At 38.7% G+C, this 19,622-nt stretch overlaps 1 protein-coding gene across 21 annotated transcripts in view; it reads left to right on the top strand.

Annotated features, from left to right (window-relative positions):
- The window catches only part of CADPS (calcium dependent secretion activator), a 434,360-nt gene that overhangs the window by 211,616 nt on the left and 203,122 nt on the right, over window positions 1–19,622 (top strand). For all 21 annotated transcript variants that reach the window (XM_087923596.1, XM_087923594.1, XM_087923593.1 and 18 more), the window contains exons 7-9: window positions 7,349–7,460; window positions 10,078–10,217; window positions 13,915–13,981. In XM_087923596.1, the coding sequence (XP_087779722.1) occupies window positions 7,349–7,460; window positions 10,078–10,217; window positions 13,915–13,981 (319 nt within the window). The remainder of the gene's footprint in view (window positions 1–7,348; window positions 7,461–10,077; window positions 10,218–13,914; window positions 13,982–19,622) is intronic.

Raw genomic sequence — 19,622 nt, 5'->3', positions numbered from 1 at the left:
TTACAAATTGAAGTTGAGCAACTTTGGAAAATGAAATCGTGTGTTATCCCAATTGTAATTGGAGCCCTTGGACCAATACCTAAAGGGCTACCTCACGAGTTGGATATTCTGAATTTATCAGACTTGAATACCCTGATTCTACAAAAAAACACCCTACTGGAACAGCTTATATCCTCCGATACTACCAGAACAGTTCCTAGGTCCTTGGTTAGGACTCGAGCTGTTGAGCTATCCACCAGCCCCAAAGGCTGTGAATCTCACTAAATATTTAATCATCATCATCATCATCATCACCACAACAACAGAACAACAACTACTACACAATATTTCTACAATCATAACAAATCTACTTGCCAAATACTAAAATCCAAACTTTATTTTTATCTTTCTGGAACAAGAAATCCACAAGTGACACCAAGTAGGTTAACAGCACATACCCTGCTTCTATTGCTGATCAAGCCAGGCCACAAACATTTATGGAGAAGGCAAGATATTTTTCCTAATGCTGCTCTCTCTCTTGTTATTTAGAGCAGTGATTAGGGAATTGTACACGTTGGATTCCAGTTAGCCAACAAGGTGAAAGATATTGAAAACTCTAATCCAGATGGGAATTGTATTCCAACACATTTGAAAGAGAAAACTTATCCAACTCCCTGATTTAAAGGGATGCACAATTACCTCTAAAAGAATAAAGTAAGGATCAGACTTGTTCGGGTTATTGAGATCTTCTGAATATCTGTTAGTCAAATCATAAAACAAACCAGCAGATGTCAATCTTTTTGCCCAGAGTTTCAGAAGCTGTATAGATAATTACAAGTTTGTTAACACAGATTCAATATTGGTCATTACACATACTCGAAAATGATGCAACTTGATCGATCAAAAATACATCGTATTTTAAAGTAATTCCCCCCTCCAAAGACCTATTATTTTTCATTAAATCTGTGAAACCATTCCTAACACTGATTTAATACAATCTTTAAACAAATCACATATGAAGAGCACATTGACTGTGGATTGACAAGAGAGAGCTTGGAAATTAATCTTTGTGATTAATTAAGTTAGCATTTTCATAAACATTATTATAATAACAGTGTTTAATAAGAAGGAATCCAGTTGCATTATTAATCCTTCTTTAAACAAAGCTTTACTCTTTAGGTATTTTCTGTGGTTACACTTAAGTTTTATTAAATGGTAAGGTTAAATCGTGTGTGTGTGTGGAAGTAGAATGTAAATAATAAGGCCCTGAATATCACTGACAACTAATTGCATCATCCTTAGATGAAGCTTGCCCTAAATCTCATTGCTAAATTGCCATGATGTAATGAAATATTTTACAGTGTCATTAAGTATAAATCTATAATCACCACATCATTGTCAAAGGTTTGCTATGTGTATTCTCATTTGGTTTATTTCCTTTGTAAGTCAGATGGTTCTCATATGGAAAACCTAATGGAAATTACAGTTTGCATTTTGATAATAACATTTGTTGATAACATATGGTCTGTGGATGCTTCAGCAAATAAAAGGCTTTTATTAGTACACAGAAATAGGCATCATACAAAGCAGATGCTATCAAAATGCACAACGCAGGATTATAGGGCATTTCTTGTTCTCCTTAATCCCTTTTATAAACACTTTTCATACACTAAGTTTTTGTTTCCAAGCTATTCGGTAAAAATGGATTTTGGGGAGCAGGTTGAAATGTCAACAAGGAAAAAAAAAGATATTACAGAGTATTCCAAAGAAACTATAAGCCCTGTGACTCTGAAGTGCAAACAACAACCCCAACTGTTTCTTTTCCCTTGTTAATACCATTATTTGTTTAAAAAAATATATGTTTTTACAATGAAAACACAGCTTAATAAACTGTTTTGGAAAGGGTTGTCTGTAAAATTTAATTCTTTAATAACCTTAATTAAATCCATATATATATATATATATATATATATATATATATATATATATATATATATATATATGTATATATATCACATGCATAATTACATAATTGACTAGAAGGTGTCATTTGTGTAAAACCTTGATTTGCCTACTCATTTATTTAATGAGATTTATAATCCACCCGTTCTAACACCCTGCAGATGGCAAATAACAGACACAAGAACCAAAAATTATAAAAACAAAATATAGAGGAAGAATCAATTTAATCCATCAATAAAATAAATGTAAGGGGTGAACCCTAGTTTAATAGTAGTCCATAGTCCTGTTAGTGACAGTAAACAATTAATGAAAAATTAAAGCGATTTTTTACTATATTTCTATTATAATGTTAATCTGAAATTAATTTGTGTATGTGTGCATATATGCCAATATTATATAAAATATAAATAAGAATAAGAATGTAACAATAAATAAATCAAATAAATTGCAATACGATGTAAAAAAATGAAAATGAAATATAGTCAAATCTAGTTTTACACTAAGATCGCTCATTATGACTCTTCATATCTTTCAATCTTTATTTCTATATTATTTGCTTGTATCACACTCAAATAAGTTGTGTGGTGGCCTAAAGGTGGAGTTCTCATCTCACAATCAGGAGGCTATGAGTTCGATCCTAGGTAGAGGCAGATATTTCTCTCTCTGGGCACAATGAGAATATATCTGCTGAACAAAAAACTGCATTGGTGACAGGAAGGGCATCTGGCCAGTAAACATTCAGTTCCATTCAGTTGCCTAGACTCCACCTCGCAAGGGATTGTTGTTATAAGGATGATGATGATTATACCCAAATACCACTTTTTTACTTTTTTTTTTTTTTGATAAGGCATCCTTTTCCAAAATATGATATTATGGTAACCAGAAAGGCTCACATTCCAGAAATGTTCATTGTCTATGCTTAAGGTATGTAGTTTTAAGGTCACAGGCATAATTAGAAGTTTTAAAACATGAGTGAAAGGTTCAGAAGTTACCAAGGAATGACATGTGTTGTGTTTTTTATCACCTAATTCTCAACATCTCACATTGTTAACACAACGACACTGCACCCTTAAGCTGCTTTAGCTTTTACTGATGCCTATGCTATCTTTTTTCCCCCTCAATCTCCAATGCAACATTTCATTCTTTTTTTCAAGCACTGAAGTAGAAGTGTTTCAATCTCAGGATGAATTTCTAACAAAAAAGCAAGGAAAGAAAAACAATAATTACCAAAAAAGGGGGTGAGGAGGGGCAGGCTTGTGTTGAATTTTGAACTGGGAATATTCTTCCTGTTAAACACATGTTATTAATACTAAGCTGCTAAGGAATATCTGCCAGACAAAAACTGCAGTGGGCTTTCTTGACTAAAACATTCAGGGATTTCCTGGAGCAAAGTAAAATACATAGAATCGTAGTGCTGGAAGGGAGCCTGGAGTCCAACCCCCTGCCCAAGCAAAGGGTTCTCTGTCCAGTTGCGGGATGGCCGTAGCCATGGTGGTCATGGCCTAATTGGCCTCCTGCACCATGGTGGGGTGGTGGTGGCATTTTTGCCCTCCCTGACCTTCCTCACGTGCCCTGCACTTAGCTGCATCTAAAATGGGCCATGTGGGGACTCCTGAGAGGGGTGGGGTAGGTGGGGCCAGCCAGGAGTGGGATTTGGGGGTTCTCCAAACTGCGCAGAAGCTTAGCTAGGGGCTCTCCCAGAAGCCCTCCCTGCGAACCCCCAGCAGCCCACCCCTGGTTAGATGTGCATTCATGGTAGGCTGAAGTTGAATCAAAGAACAGTAATATATCTTCTTTCCTCCAGAAACTGTAGTCAACCCTGTGTCCATAGTGCTGTAACCTTCCCTTGTTCATATGCCCAGTGTCTGTGCACGTCACCAAAAAAAACCCTATGCACTACACTAGGATTAGTCCTGGGAATGAGAAAAGGGTTAAAAGAGCATTGTGTTGTGGAAATCAAGGCTTTTCCTGAACTATACAACCAGCTCTCAAATGTCTTTCTCATAGGTCTGAGTTCAAAGAGGTTTAATCCAAAGTAAGAGTTGAGTGACAAGACAGTCTGAAGCCAAAAGTTAAGTAGAAATGCTTTTCAAAAGTGAAAAATATTAGAAAGCGAAGCCCTATAAGTGTTTTATTAAGGGAGGGAGAGGAGAGAACAGCCCACCTTCATGAGAACAAATGTGCCATTTCTTAAAAAAGAAACAGTGGTAACACAGCTTGAAATTTCGAGAAACAAAATTAAATGAGCTGTGAAGACTATTGAAAATCTATCAGAGCTATAATGAAAAGTACCTTGTGTTCTCTCCAAAGCTAAAAAAGAGTTTAATAAATTCAATTTCAATTATTCTACCAAAAAAAAGTTCTAAATTGGGATCTTATATGCTCTTCCATTTTACAGCTCAAATAGTTTAGAATAAGTTTAGAAACCTGGTGGTGCAGTGGTCAGAATGCAGTACTGCAAGCTAACTCTGCCATTTGCAAGCAGTTCAGTCATGACTGGCTCAAGGTTGACTCAGCCTTGCATCCTTCTGAGGTCGGTAAAATGAGAACCCAGATTGTTGAGGGGCCAATATGTAAACCGCTTAGAGTGAGTTGTAAAGCATTGTGAAGTGGCACATAAGTAACAGTGCTACCCTAAAAAGATTAAAACATATTATACTGCATATTTTGACAGCAGCCAGAATAGCTTTTGCACAATTATGGAAAGGAGCTAATATCCCCTCAGAAGATCTAGTCATACAAAAAATATTGGAATGCGCAGAAATGGATAAGCTCACATTGAAAATGAAAGACAAGGAGGATTCTGAATATTATGCAATATGGGATAAATGTGGCTAAAAATAGATATAAAGATTAGGAAGAATGGATTATTGTAAATAAAGTAAGAAACCTTAAGAGATTATTAATGTAGATATATATATATATAATAAGGTATATAAGATATATGTATTTGTTGATGCCAAAATGTCACAAATATAAAGATTTGTATTTTTGAAAATTGTAATAAAAATGATTTATATATTTAAAAAAATTCCTAGGAATATGATAAGGGGCAGAAAAACTATGGAAGTGTAATCAGAATACATTTTTAAAAATGATCTGGTTTTATGTCCCAGTATCAATAATGGGCTCTCACATTCAAATCTACTATCCAGCCATGTCCCATTCACATATTGTTTTCTCTTTTTTGAGATTTATAGGGAAGGCAGAATCCTTATTTCATTACATTTTTTAATCAGTCATGACTTTTTAAGCTTCCGCTCTTGACATTTTACTTCTTGAACTAATTCATCTTTTTTATATTTCTCCCTTGCTGATGGTTTAATAATGTTGCTGATTTGCTATTTTTACTTTTCCTTTTGTTTGTGCTTTAACTATTCTGTATTTTATATTTTATGAATATTAAAGAACAGTAGCACAAATGAAAGCAAATTATTTTTCAGCCTGCTAGGAGATAACTGAGGAGATAGATTCTGAAAAGGCCTGTGATGAGCCCTCAGTCATCAATGAGAAGTTTTGAACTTTCCAAAGATTCTTTATTTGTATCTTTGTCTCCTTGTTTTGCTTGAGTTTGTTCATCATTTCATTTGATTTCATCAAATTATCTGCAGTACTTATGGTTTATTTAATTATTTTATTCCTAAATGACTCCAAGCAGCATACAATAGAAAGATCAAAACATCAAGCAAATGCTGATATATATTACAATAGCACTGATCAGCAGAGAGAGGTCAGATGAAAAATTAATACCACCAGTGTTCTGTTCTAAAGCTAAGGTTCACCTGTTTTCAAAAACAGAACAGTGAGAAAGCAATTTAGGTAAATGAATACTGATTTCAATGATCTGGAGACCCTTGTTCCCAGTTGTGATTTCTATCATCACTCCCTTTCTTCTACCCATAAGCCCACATTACTACTGATAGAAAAGAATATTGTAGCTCAGGGTGGAACTGCTGGTCATTGGTACTGTTGTGGTTCATCGACTGCCAGTGGAGATGGCAGTCGAGTCAGATGAGTCAGAGGAGATGGAGGGGGTACCTGGATTACCATTGGGATCTGTGGAAGACTCTGAGGAACAGGAGGTCTTAGAACCAGATGCCCATCTATACATGCTCAGGTGGAGAAAACAGCTGTTTTGGGGGGCTGAACTGAGCAAGCGGGAGGAACAGCTGGGCCCTGTCTCAGATGTGCATAAGTGCAGAGAAGTGCAGAGAGGAGAGAAATGTAGGACTGAGGGCCAGCTCTCCAGGAAAAGAAGGAGATGTTAACAAGCTCCTTCCTGGCTGGGGTATAAGGAGGAGGGGTGTGGGAGGTATGGTAGTTGAAGACAACCATTCATGCTCCAGAAGTTCCCTCCAGTAGATTCCTTGCCAATACCCAGGTTGATCAGGACACTTTGTGTTGGGATTGAAGTGCTAATTGAGGCTCCCTGCGGGGGAACTCAGGGACTGCTACAGCTTATAAATCACCTAAGGATATGTGACCTGGAGCTTAGTCAGTGAACACCATGTATTCCTGCCTTTCTAAATAAAATTGGGTTTCTCCTCACAAGTAGGCTGTTAAGTGGGGCTTGAGAAGCCTGGGTCAGAACAGGTACTCTCTGAGTAGTTGTTTTCTTACAGATGTTTCATTATCCAACCAGGTAACATCTCAGATAACAAGCTAACAATAAACAACAGCCCAACCAAAGAACCTTCAACAATACTTCCACCAATGGGACAAGCCATTGATATGTAAAGAGAGAACAAAGCCCTGCTCCCTTCTAGCACTGGTGATGTTACCTAGTTAGGTAATGAAACATCTGCAAGAAAACAAACAAGCTCAGAGAGTACCATGGACCACACAGTCCCTTAGCTGTATCACCCAAATAACCCATGTTGTATATAAATATAGCTTTGGATCTTTAACGAAATGCAACAAACTATTCAAGTAATGGAATCAACATATAAAGATATTTATTTTTTTGTCTAATTCTAGGGTTTGAATCCAAAATATAAACATCCTGTACATTGGAAATGGGTAGTATTTATTGATCATGGTAACTAACTGAAGTGGGCCTGCAACTTACAAGGAAAGTTTTGGTGCAATATTTTCATCAGTTTTCTTTTGACTGAGTTGCAAAATAAACCCAAGTGCAAGCATGTAGTTCGCTACCATTGGCTGCGTGTTAGTCTGTTGCCTTTCCAGAGGAAGTTTTTCAACATTGCTGAGTTGTTGTCTTGCAGGTTTTTTCACCACATTAATTAATTAGCACAATGGCACTCCTGTTGCTTTTTATTTTACTCTATGTGACAGTTGGTGACATTTGTGTTAACCTTTTCCCTTCCAAGGTGACAGTGCTGAGGTGGCAAGTTGTTGCTGCTGCTTCTTTTTTCCCCAAATGTCATTCTTGTGGATGTTTTCACAGCTGGGGAACTCAGGGTGACTTTTCCACGACACACGCCCTTCCGGCTGTGAAAGTGAAGCTGTTTACGGAGAGTACCGGTGTCCTGGCTTTGGAAGACAAAGAACTTGGGCGGGTAAGGACAGACACAACTGTTGACTGTACCAGCAAATAATGCAATGATAGGAATGACAACATTGCATCTCTTATTTTTGGCGTAACTTATCCCCATGTTGTCTGTCCCCTTGGTCTTAATTCTTATGTAATCCTTCTTAATTTTAATTGTTTCACCTTTGGCTTTTTAATTACCTGTAAGGATCCAGAGTCCCTTGTTGGTAAGATGGGCAGCACGTACAGGACATTCAATAAATAAATATGCTGTGATAGAATTAGAGCTGGCAAAACATTTCTTGAAGAAGGAAGAAAAGTTTGGACAGCTCTTTGAAAAATTCAGATGTCAATATTCAATTATGAAAGCACAGCGAACACGTGCACACAAGCATACACACACACAATACCCCTGTGGGAGGCTGAAAGTAAGGCCTGAACTACATCTCTGCAATTTCCCCACTGGTAAAGCATTTCAAGGAGAAGGCTGACTGAGAACCTTGCATGAAAGTGAACACAGGGGTTGCATGTTTTCCCCAAACTGATGAGACACAGTCCTAGAAAATTCAGACACAGTTCCAAAGAAATCAGAGATGAAACTAAATTACTGCCAAAAGAGGTAGGGAAAAAGTGAACTTTCTCATCTCAGTCACAAGCCATCCCTGAAATAAACATCATTAAACTATTGGAAAGAATGCAGGATTGGAAGGGAGCGGAAGGATGTGAAACCAATCCTATATAGTTAACATGAAATTAAAGCTGTTTCAGCTCACTAAGGGAAGTTAAAATATTGCAGCTGAGTGGTGAACCTTAGATTATGTATCCTGAGAAAGACTCTCCCCCACCCCCATAGCTAGTTTTGTCCAGTGGTTAAGGTGCTGGCATAGGAACCAGGAGATGGTGAATTCTAGTCCTGCTTTAGATAGGAAAAATCAGCTGGGTGACTTTGGGCCTGTCATTCCCTCTTAGCCCAACTCACCTCCCAGGTTTATTGGTTGTCAGGAAAATAGGAGGAGGAAAGAATATGAGGCCTGCTCACCACCTAGAGTTCTTTATAAATAATAAAGGTGGGGTGCAGTGGCTCAGTGGCTAAGACGCTGAGTTTGTTGATCAGAAAAGTCGGCAGTTCGGTGGTTAGAATCCCTAGTGCCATGTAATGGAGTGAACTCCCATTACTTGTCCCAGCTTCTGCCAACCTAGCAGTTCGAAAGCAGGTAAAAATGCAAGTAGGCAACTAGGGACCACTTTGGTGGGAAGATAACAACGTTCTGTGCGCCTTTGGCATTTAGTCATGCTGGCCACATGACCACGGAGACGTCTTTGGACAGCACTGGCTCTTCGGCTTTGTAATGGAGATAAGCACCACCCACTAGAGCCAGAAACGACTAGCACGTATGTGCGAGGGGAACCTTTACTTTACCTTAAACATCAAATGAGTAATAGAAGCATTAGTGTCTTCTTCCGTTGGCCAAGCCAAGCCATTAGGAAAAGGAGGGGGGAGGGAAGGATCCCAATAATTTATTTCCCAGAAATGAGTACAAATCAATGCTGATCTCATTTTAGAGCAGAGATGGGATTGCTTCTGAGACTGTTAACAATCTACCTCAGGTAGGGCATGGTTGCCAGAGTAACTCTGAATCTATGGATCTATGGAATGAATTTCATTTATCATATCTCCTGATCAGTGGATAATTCAACATATTCAGGTTAGCAGCAGTGCTGCAGTTTAATTAAGTGTGGCCTGTCCATTTCTTCCTCCAGCTGCTAAAGCAGATAATGCCAACTTTCATTTTTTATTATGTAACAGGTTCCCAGTGATATGGCGCTGCTGAGCGTTTCTTCTTCTTTTTCCTCCATGTCGATGTCATTTTTTTCCCATAGCGCCTTCAGCAGCATTTATCTTGGTGACAGATATAAATTCCCTTTGAGCTCTGCTTTGCCTCTACTCAGCCTCCTCTGCTCTTCACTTACTGCTAATGGGACATTAAAAAAACCATATGTCTATAGGGCTTAAATTTAACTTTAATAACCTTAACTGGAGAGTGTCAAATAACTCACTGTTCTTCAGTTAAAAACTCCCTCCACCCAGCTTTTGTATAAGTTATTAAGTTCTAGCTCTAATTTGAAGTAATTTTATTGTACGTGGTGATGAGAAATGAGACTGTCTGCATGGATTTACAGTATTAACCGAGTAGAGTGGAAACTATATATATATATATATATAAAAAGGTCTTTTATAATCTAACTGAGCAATTGAATTTCTGCTGCTAACTTAAGTCCTCATTTACCTACAAATACATTACTGAAAACAGTGTGTCAGGATTTATAAACCAAAGCCCTAGGATGCTAAAACAAAACTATGGAGCTTTGATGAGGGAATTATTCAGGATAAAGTGCTATGGAGTCTATTACTTATTTTTACAAGAATGGATTGTTTTTATAACTAGAAAGCAACTATTTGGTTAACTACCCAAAGACAGTAGAAATCAGGCAACAAGAAAGTGAGGAGTTTGAGAGAGGAGGGTGAGAAATCTCTTACTAGGAGGAGGGGGAAGGAAGATAGATTAAATATATATTCATAGCATCTGCATAGAATTGGACATGAGTGCACTGTAAATCTCTGCCTGTTAAAACTTTGTCTTCAGGTTGTTCTTCATCCAACACCAAATAGTCCCAAACAATCTGAATGGCACAAAATGGCTGTTTCCAAAAACTGTCCTGATCAAGACCTGAAAATCAAGCTTGCTGTCCGAATGGATAAACCTCAGAATATGAAACATTCTGGGTAAGTTACTTTTTGTGTGTGCAAAGTACAGTGATTGCAAGTTACCGTATTTTCCAGTATTATAATAAAGAGGGGGGGGGATATCTCATTCTCCTCCCTGAGTTTGTATTAGAAATTGAATCCATGGGATTTAACTTTCATCTTTTTGAGAATGATTGACATTTTATTCACTGGCAGCTTTTACCTCTCTTAATCTTTTAAAACAAATGTCTTCTGAAATTAATCTCTAGTCTTTGTCCTGCATGTGAACTAAGAATATTATTATTCTCAAAAAGGAACAATAAAATATAAGTTGATGTAATTTCCCTGTATTTTATTTCTTGCGTTGAATTTTTAGAATAGCAAATTGCTTATTGTATAATCAGTCTTCATAAGTATTCATAAATAATGCTAACCTGTTTCTTTGAAAATCCTGATTATGCGGTCATAATTATGCATATAATATTCTGAATGTGTTGTCAAGGTTTTTGATTTAATGATGGAGACTGTGCAGGCCTGGAGGGAAAGGGACAGGCTGAAGCTCAAACCCCAAAGATGCCTCTCTTTAGTCCTGAACAAGGCCACATTTTCCTCTTCTAGACTGGCCCCAAATTTAAGGGACTTTTGGGAGCAGGAGGCAACCACAGCCAGGAAGACCTTCAGATAAATTCACCTAGTGTACCAGTTGTGCCCATGCCACAATTGAGAGGCACTTTACACAATCCTACATACCTTGGTCAATACATGGGGGAGCCCTTGAAGGACACTGAGAGGTTGAAGCTGGTTCTGAATGAGGGATTATATGAGGACTCTTTTGTTTTCTAAGACTGGACACACCACAGTGTACAAATACTTTATTGTAACATACTTTCCTATTGCCTTGAGTTGGCCCCATGCTCCTAGCTTTTGTAAATTGATGTAGTTGTATGAACAAGCCTTTGATTGTCACCCCATATAACAAGTAAATGTCTTGAAGTTTTATAAAGTGGATTTGACCTCCCACCAAAAGTTTTTGCTCTTGTTGGGATTAAGTGACGATTCAGTATGACTGCTCTTCTTCTTGGTTCCTACCAAGCTCCCTGCCGATCTCTGGGCCAAGCTTCAGGCAGGAATCACGGCACAATGGGCTGTTTACTGTAGCTTGTCATCCTGGCATTTAGCTACAATTTGCTCGCCTGTATGAATCACACATTTCAAACATCCCGTCTTCCTTCCTAATATGCTTGTTGTCTTCTTTTTCTCTTACACAGTCATACATTTGTAGACTAAAAATCTGGGTGGGATGAAGTTGCGTACAGATGTCAGCATGTTCTTAAAAATGCCAGGTTATGGCTCAGTTTGCTAGACACCTGGAACATTGGCATGGATGCTTAAGAGTCAACTATGGGGGGAGGGGAGAATGAATGAATGATTGAATGAATGAATGAATGAATGAATGAATGAATGAATGAATGAACCCATCTTTTCTCAGGTTTCTGGAGCTGTAAGCATTTACTGCCCTAAGAACAGTGTGTTGAACCTACTCTTGGACAAGTGTATGTGGGAAGCACTGTTGCTTGGCTGGAGCAAATGCAGACAGAAACTTAGCTTCATTCCCCCGTATATGATGCATAACAATTCTGCTACATGAATTTTGGCTGCAGTTCAAGGTGATGGTTATTACCTAATAAAGCCCTTCATGATATACAGCCTGGTTATCCAAGGGGCTTCCTATCTTCCATAGTTTCTGCCCACAATACATGATCTAGTCAGGTCAGCATACTTCTGGTCTTGTCAATTAAAGTATAAAGCCGGACTTTGCCCTTCCCCAACCTCCTCCACAGCCAATGGAGCCACACCCCCATTCCCTGTCAGCTGTCCGGCTTCCTTCTTGGATTCAGACTCTGACAGGGTCATGACAAGAGCCTTCTCTGCTGCATCCCCCTACCCTAGGGAACATCTTGTCCCTGGGGGCCAGGCAGACCCCTACTTTCCTGGCCTCCTGGAAGAGCATTAAGGCCGGGCTCTGCCAACTGGCCTGGCAATTCGCAAATGTCATGCAAGTCTAAGGGTAGTTGGTGGGCTGAAGGTTCTTCCTCTGCCTTTTAATTTTGCAGTTGTTCTTTTTAACTTTGATTTAATCTGTTTTCTTTTTTTAATTTGTTTTTTTAACGATAGCAGTAGTGCTTATAGCATTCTATGAGCAGTGTCACCATATTGCCCCCAAAATCTTGGTCCTCATTTTATTGACCTCAGAAGGATGGAAGGCCAAGTCAGCCATGAGCCCCATCAGGCTATGAGCAGAGTTGGCCTGCAATACTGCATTCTAATCACTGTGCCACCAAATCATATAGCTTTTATGTGATTTTTCCATTTGTAAACTACCCAGAGGGATGCAAGTATGATGAGCAATATAAAACATTATAAGTAATAAAGATAAATAAATATGAAGCTTACTGGAAGGGTATAATACAATAACCATGCTCTAGTCTTTCCAAATAGCATTTAGGAATCAAACGTCATGGAGACTCCATATGGCTTTTCATGATTAATAGCCATTCATATGTCTATGTTCCACAAATTTGTCTTATCTGTTTTAAAATGACTATCAGCACATTCTAATTTAATTTAATTTAATCACTCATATTTTCTTAGCTAACACCAGCTGTGTTGTCACACCTGATGGGGCTGAACAAAATTGTAATCAGAGTGTGATCACTGCTGGCATTTTCCAACTATGGTCCTTTACAATTTTTTTTATAAATGCCAGTAATTTTTCTTGTCTGAGACAGAAAGTAATCTAATGAAGTTTGAAAATGAAATACTACCTGTCAGAAGGAATATCATGGTAGATTCCAGACAGATTCCACACTGTTCTTTTCATAGCAAAGAAAAAGAAGGAATATCAATGCCCCTTTCTTAATGTAGAACAGGGGTGTCAAACTAGATTTCATTGAGGGCCACATCAGGGTTGTATTTGACCTTGAGGGGATGGGGGGCAGGGCTGGGGTGGGGGTGGCCAGCTTGATGTCACTCGTGTTGGGGGCACCTGTGGTGGCCTGAGTGCTCTGCCAGGGAAAACAGGCTCCTAAGCTCCATTTTAGGCTGCAATGGCCTCCTGCAACCTTCTCCTGAGCTCCATTTTCACCAGTAGAGGCACCGTGGGCCGGTCCTTCACTGTCTCCAGAGCAGCCCCATGGACCAAATCTAAGCACCCCGTGGGCCGGATCCGTCCTCTGGGCTTTGAGTTTGACACCCCTGGTGTAGAACAACCGATTATTGGAGATGGAGACTAGCAAGATGTAGAAGGGTTAGCAGAACCTAGAGGTGGAATCTGAAGAGGAATCAGTCTTAGAGTCACTGTGTAGAGTCTTTCTTTTGACTCCACCCTCAGCTTCTGCTTCTCCTTCTCCTATAGGAGACTACTAAAAGATTAGCTCTCTTCTCTTTTCCAAAGAAGTAAACACCTTAGCAGTTAAGCCAGTCATCAAGTTAAAAGATCACCATTCCCCTCCCCCTGTGGTCATGAGATCAGATTTTGGGGCTTGGCAACTAGTTGACAATTTATGGCTGTTTGCAGGATCCCATAGTCACAACACAATTTACAACATTTTTTTGCTAAAACCAGTGTTAATTAGTTTCCAATAAAAACTACCCAATACAAACAATGAGATTCTTATTTATTTGTTTTTTTTTTTTAAAAAACCTCCTAATGAAGTTTTCCTTGCTGCTTTTATAGATATTTGTGGGCCATCGGCAAAAATGTCTGGAAGAGATGGAAGAAAAGGTTCTTTGTACTAGTCCAGGTAATGCTTCCACTAAAACTTACATTTGTATTATTCTTTAACACTACATTGTAATACAATTAGGCTTTAAGAGCAGTGTTGATACACAAACACAAGGATATTTTTGGTCTGGTTCACACAAAATCTGAAGCTATTATGAGTGAGAGACCACACCTTACAGTAAGTTTAACAAAGCTCATTGCAGCATAGGCTTACAGGTGAACAAGGCTGATGACACGTAATTGCTATAAAATTGTAAGGTATAAAGTCTAGGATTGTAAATGATGGGCAGTTTATGCGCGAACTCAATGGAACAAGTGAGGCAAGCCGTTCCTCAATCACAAGGGTCTTCAAACTTGGCAAGTTTAAGACCTGTGGACTTCAACTCCCAGAATTCCTGAGCTAACATGACTGGGGGAGGAATTCTGGGAGTTGAAGTCCACAAGTCTTAAAGCTGTCAAGTTTGGAGAGCCCTGCTATCACTTTCAATAGATTCCATCCTGAATATATAAGGAAAATTAGAAGGGCTGCATGTCCGCATTGCCCTTCTGCTTTAGATTTATAATGCACGTAAAGAAGTTACTTAATGAGTGCTCATTAAGCATACATACGCAGGAAGAAAGATGCACAAAATTTAAATGGAAGAAAGGTTATCTACTTGTGGATTAGCAAATAAGGGCAGGGCGGGAGCCTTTTTCTTTTATGACATCCTTTTGAAGATGAGGTTGGTGTTTCTATTTCTTGTGTTAGACACCAGTAGTCCTTACTGCAAGGGCTTCTTATCCATGCCTATTTATAGCATTGCAATTACTATTGTGCGGGTTCTCAATATTCTTTGTCCTTCTCCTTCTCCTCCTCCTCCTTCTTCCTCCTCCTCTTCCTTTTCCTCCTTTTCCTCCTCCTCTGCCCCCTCCCCTCTTCCTCCTTCTCCTTCTCCTCTACCCAGTGGGGTCTTCAATTAACCCCTTTATTTTACATGTTTGTATTATTTAATCTTGTTTTAAGGAATTGTGACTTACATCAAGATAATGGTGTAGAGATATACATGTCAATGAATAAATAAGCAAAAACATTTATATTAGCAGATAGTGATAAATGAACTGGTCATAGTTAACTTATTAAAGGAATAAGTCTTTCTAAGTCACAATGAGCAATTGATTTATTTTGGATTCAGTTCAGTACATGGAATAAACTTTCTCTTTCTGGTTGATGGGTTAATGCAATGTGTGAACTAGTGGGACTTAAATCAATATATAATGGTTTAGTATGATGTCCAAACTCACTTACTGGCCACAATTGAGACCAGTAATTCCATTACTAAGTGACACCCCACATTCAAAACCACATTTTTGTCTTTCTCTTTTGGAATGTGTGTGTGCAAGCCATGATTTATCTTTTAGGCTTCATTAAGCGCCTCCACCCAAAGATTTTGACAGTTTCAGAACCAGCTCTGGGACTGCATGTGCTCACATCTCTGCTTCTGCTACCGCTTATTTGTCCCAGATAATACTGTCTCTGTTTGAAGAATTGAAAAAATAATTATGATGGTTTCAATGAGAAATAACTTTTTTTCTGTTTCCATTCTTAATCTGTTACTATTGGTGTTTTGCTTTGTTTTGGCATAACATTCAGTTGAACAAGGTTTGGTTCATTATAATTAGAATCACTGTAGGTAATATGTCATACATAGTCGTGTACGGTTTAGTCTATTTAATATTACTCTGAGTGCCTGTCAGGCCAGTTTCTTCCAGTGATGGCATGCAGGCAACAGTGCTTTGGCTTTCAAGAGAACTTCTAGCACTATTTTAGTTTCTAGTGTAGAAAATCTAGCTTACAAAAAATAATGCTGGTGGGCCAGTCGTACAGAAAGAATAAATAAGGATCAAATTGTTAAACTAATCCAGGAGTGTCAAGCTCAAGGTCCAGGGGTGGGATCTGGCCCACAGGGTGCTTAGATCTGGCCCATGGGGCTGCCCTGGAAATAGCGAAGGACCAGCCTATGATGCCTCTGTCAGTGAAAACAAAGCTTGTGAGGGCCACGTGCAGCCCTCACAAGCTCTCTTTTCGGTAGCAGAGGATGGTAGGAGGCCATCCCAGTTGAAAATGGAGCTTGCAAGGCCCGCATGTGGTTCCCCCCGAGTTCCGTTTTCACTGGCAGAGGATTGCAGGAGGCCTTGCCAGCCAAAAACAGAGCTCAGAAGCCCATTTTTGCTGGCAGAGCACTATGGCCACCACAGGCACACACACACCCCCCAGAACAAGTGACATAATGCTAGCCATGCCCACCTTAGCCACACATCCCTGCCCCTCCCAGGTCAAACACAACTCTGATGCGGCTGAATGGACTAAGAAGAAGGGGGTGACCGAGGAGGAAAGAACCAATGAGATCCTCAAAATGAATGAGATGAGATTTTTTTTTAAACAAAATGCTACAGATGAAATGTAGTGGTAGAAGTGAGGATTGTTTGCAAACATAAAGGGTATGAATGTGAACGATGTATCATGAATGATGCTGGTGTAAACTAACTTTAGTTTTGTTGATGAAGATTCTCGGTCATCTACGTAGAGTTGACTCATGGCAATTGGACTTCTTTTCTATTCAGTTTGAAACATTTTGCTGCTTAAGTTTCACACCAAAAAGAGAAGTCCAATTGCCATGACTTATCTTCCAGATAACTGTAGATTCATTATTTCCTTTATCTCCTGCTTCCAGTTTATATATTACTTCTACACTTCCACCTCTTTTCAACACTTTGTGTAATTACGTTGTCCAAAAACAGAATAGTATTTAGGGATAGGTGTATGTATGTATGTATGTATGTATGTATGTATGTATGTATATGTATGATATTGTTCGGGTATTTTCCCATGTCATTATAGTTGTGCTTTTAAAGTTGTAGCAACATTTTGGCAGAATCTCATCTGCCATCATCAGGCTTCTGTATTGTGTTCGTCTGTGGTGTCTTATTCTATCAGCTTCATCTGTTTTTAATTTAGTTAGGCTGGATTCTACTGCACATATGATGGATTCTGTGGGGATTTTTGGGGGTGCTATAGCATAATTGAATCCTTTGGTTAGGACATCTGTTTCTGTTTTGGTGAGTTCTCTGTTGGAAACATTATATACTAATTGTTTCAGGTGTTGTGAGTTGTTGGGGGCTTTCTTGTGATGTTCTAATTTCTTTAGTTTCTTCAAGAGTTTGTCATTTTTGTAAGTGGTTTCAGTTTCAGCTCTCCAAGTTGTAAGTTGTTTTATCTTGTCCCAAAGTAGAGGGTGGATTTTGCTGCTCAATTCCAGGTGTAGTGTTAGCAAATCTTTGTTTAACTGATCCAATTGGAATCTCTTGCTGTGGAGCTCGTTCCTGAGTAGAGCCATTTCAGTTCTTTTCAGGATACGTTTAGTAGCTGCTATGCTGTGATGAAATGTTAATTTGAAGCAGGTTGATGTTGCATTGTTGCCTCTGCAGCTGTATAGGAATTTGAGGTCACATAGTATTCCTGCTCTTTTAACTTCTAGCTTCTCATAGGTTTTGGTCTGGCTGTTTATTTCTTCCCCGTAGAGGTCTGATATTTGTTTTCTTAAGTTTTCACGGGTACTTACATGTATGATATTTAGCTTTGTTCGGATATTTTCCCACGTCATTATAGTTGTGCTTTTAAAGTTGTAGCAACATTTCGGCAGAATCTCATCTGCCATCATCAGGCTTCTGTATTGTGTTCGTCTCCCAGACGAAACACAGACGAACACAATACAAAAGCCTGATGATGGCAGATGAGATTCTGCCGAAACGTTGCTACAACTTTAAAAGCACAACTATTATGACATGGGAAAATACCCAAACAAAGTCGAATACCATACATATACATATACATATGCATACACACACACACACACACACACACACACACACACACATTGTTTCTTTGTTTTCCCTGCAGTTTTCCACATCCAGAGCCCTATAGAGTTTTGGGACTACAATTCTAGAACTGTTATTGATAGATTCAGAATGCCAGGATAGGCAAAGCTGTTCTGAAAGCTACCCAGATTATTTCAGTTTATTCTGTACTGCCTTTCAGGATTAGCGCAATAAAACCAATGAGAAGAGAAGAAAAATACAAAGTACTAGAAGTAAAAAGAAAACAGAACTCAGGACTGAAACTAATATTCATTACACAGAAAGCACGAGCAAATAAAGAAATCTTTAATTTTTTCATAAAACCTGGCAATGATTTAGAGGCTTTCCTTGCTTTAAAATAGAAATGTTTCTGTAATTAGAAATGAAACTTTTGCTTCAATGTTCAACTTCCTCATCCATAAAATTCATCTGGCCTTTTTTTACCCATACTGTTTATCCAAGCTTGAATAGTTGAGATGGTTGTTGGTTGCAGACCCATTTCTATATTCTAAAAGTATTTCATCTCAGTAGTGGTATAAAGTGCCCCTACAACTATATAATGTGCAAGCAAGCTTAAAACATAGAATGCTATGATTTTACTACATGTCTTCAGAATATCAGTTACCATTCTAATAGCAAATTTACTCTCTGAGAGGAACAGAATGTTAATTGCATGCAAATTTCGAGGCAGAAACTTGTTATTCACCTCGTTGTAAATTCTGAAATATGCAGTGTGAAAGCGATGGCAGAGTATGACCTCAAGGTTAAGAATGAAAATTATCCACAGCCTCATAAATCAGGGAGAAAAAACATGGCAAAGTCAGTCTTAGAGAATCTCAGAAAAGCTTTTAAATTGCACAAGTACGTAGATAATGTTCCTGTTGATCTTCAAGTCCATTAACCAATAATCATTTATAATCTTATTAGTTCTTTCCTTACTTTCTCCTTTACATCAATATGCTGAGAATGTCACCAACTCTTTTCCTAAACATTTAAAACAAATACCGTAGCTGACATGCGATTTATTGCCAACCCTTAAAATCAGTAGAAATGATGACTGTTGCACTTCTAAGATATTATTTAAAAAGCATATATTGGGGGGTGGGGGGGCTAAGAAAACAATAGGCATGTCTTTTGGCTGGCTCAGATTTGTTTTTAGTTAACTATGTAAGTAGTGGTAGAATACATGTATGAGCAGAGGTGTTCTATGGATGTTCGCCCGCAAGAATCAAAGCTAGCTATGTGCTAACATTCCAAAGGGAAGAGGATAGAGATTATTTTCCAAATAACATTTGAGAAAATGTAGCAATAGCAATAGCACCTAGACTTACATACCACTTTACTGTCCTTCACAGCCCTCTCTAAGTAGTTTATAGAGTCAAAATATTGCCCCCAACAATCTGGGTCCTCATTTTACCCACCTCAGAAGGCAGGAAGGCTGAGTCAACCTTGAGCCTGGTGAAATTCGAACTGCCAAATTGCAGGCAGCCAGCAGTCAGCAGAAGTAGCCTGCAGTACTGCACTCTAACCACTGCACCACTGAGGCTCATAATGCTATCAAAATACTATTCAACCAGCATCCTACAAGCATGTGGTTGCATTCCATCTTGATGTCTTCAACATGGCCATAGGTTTACCGATTAATCTTTTGTAGGATAACACAACATGCTGAATCATAAACTACCCAGGCTGGCTTCATATACCCTGCCAGGCTACAAAGAAAACTAGCCAAAGTTAAAACTAATCAAGTACATTGTGCAAAAACA

Source organism: Pseudonaja textilis, chromosome 2 (assembly GCF_049901715.1).
Source record: "Pseudonaja textilis isolate UNSWEBS1 chromosome 2, rPseTex1.2, whole genome shotgun sequence".
NCBI classification, from domain to species: domain Eukaryota; kingdom Metazoa; phylum Chordata; class Lepidosauria; order Squamata; family Elapidae; genus Pseudonaja; species Pseudonaja textilis.
This window is presented reverse-complemented; position numbering and strand designations above follow the sequence as displayed.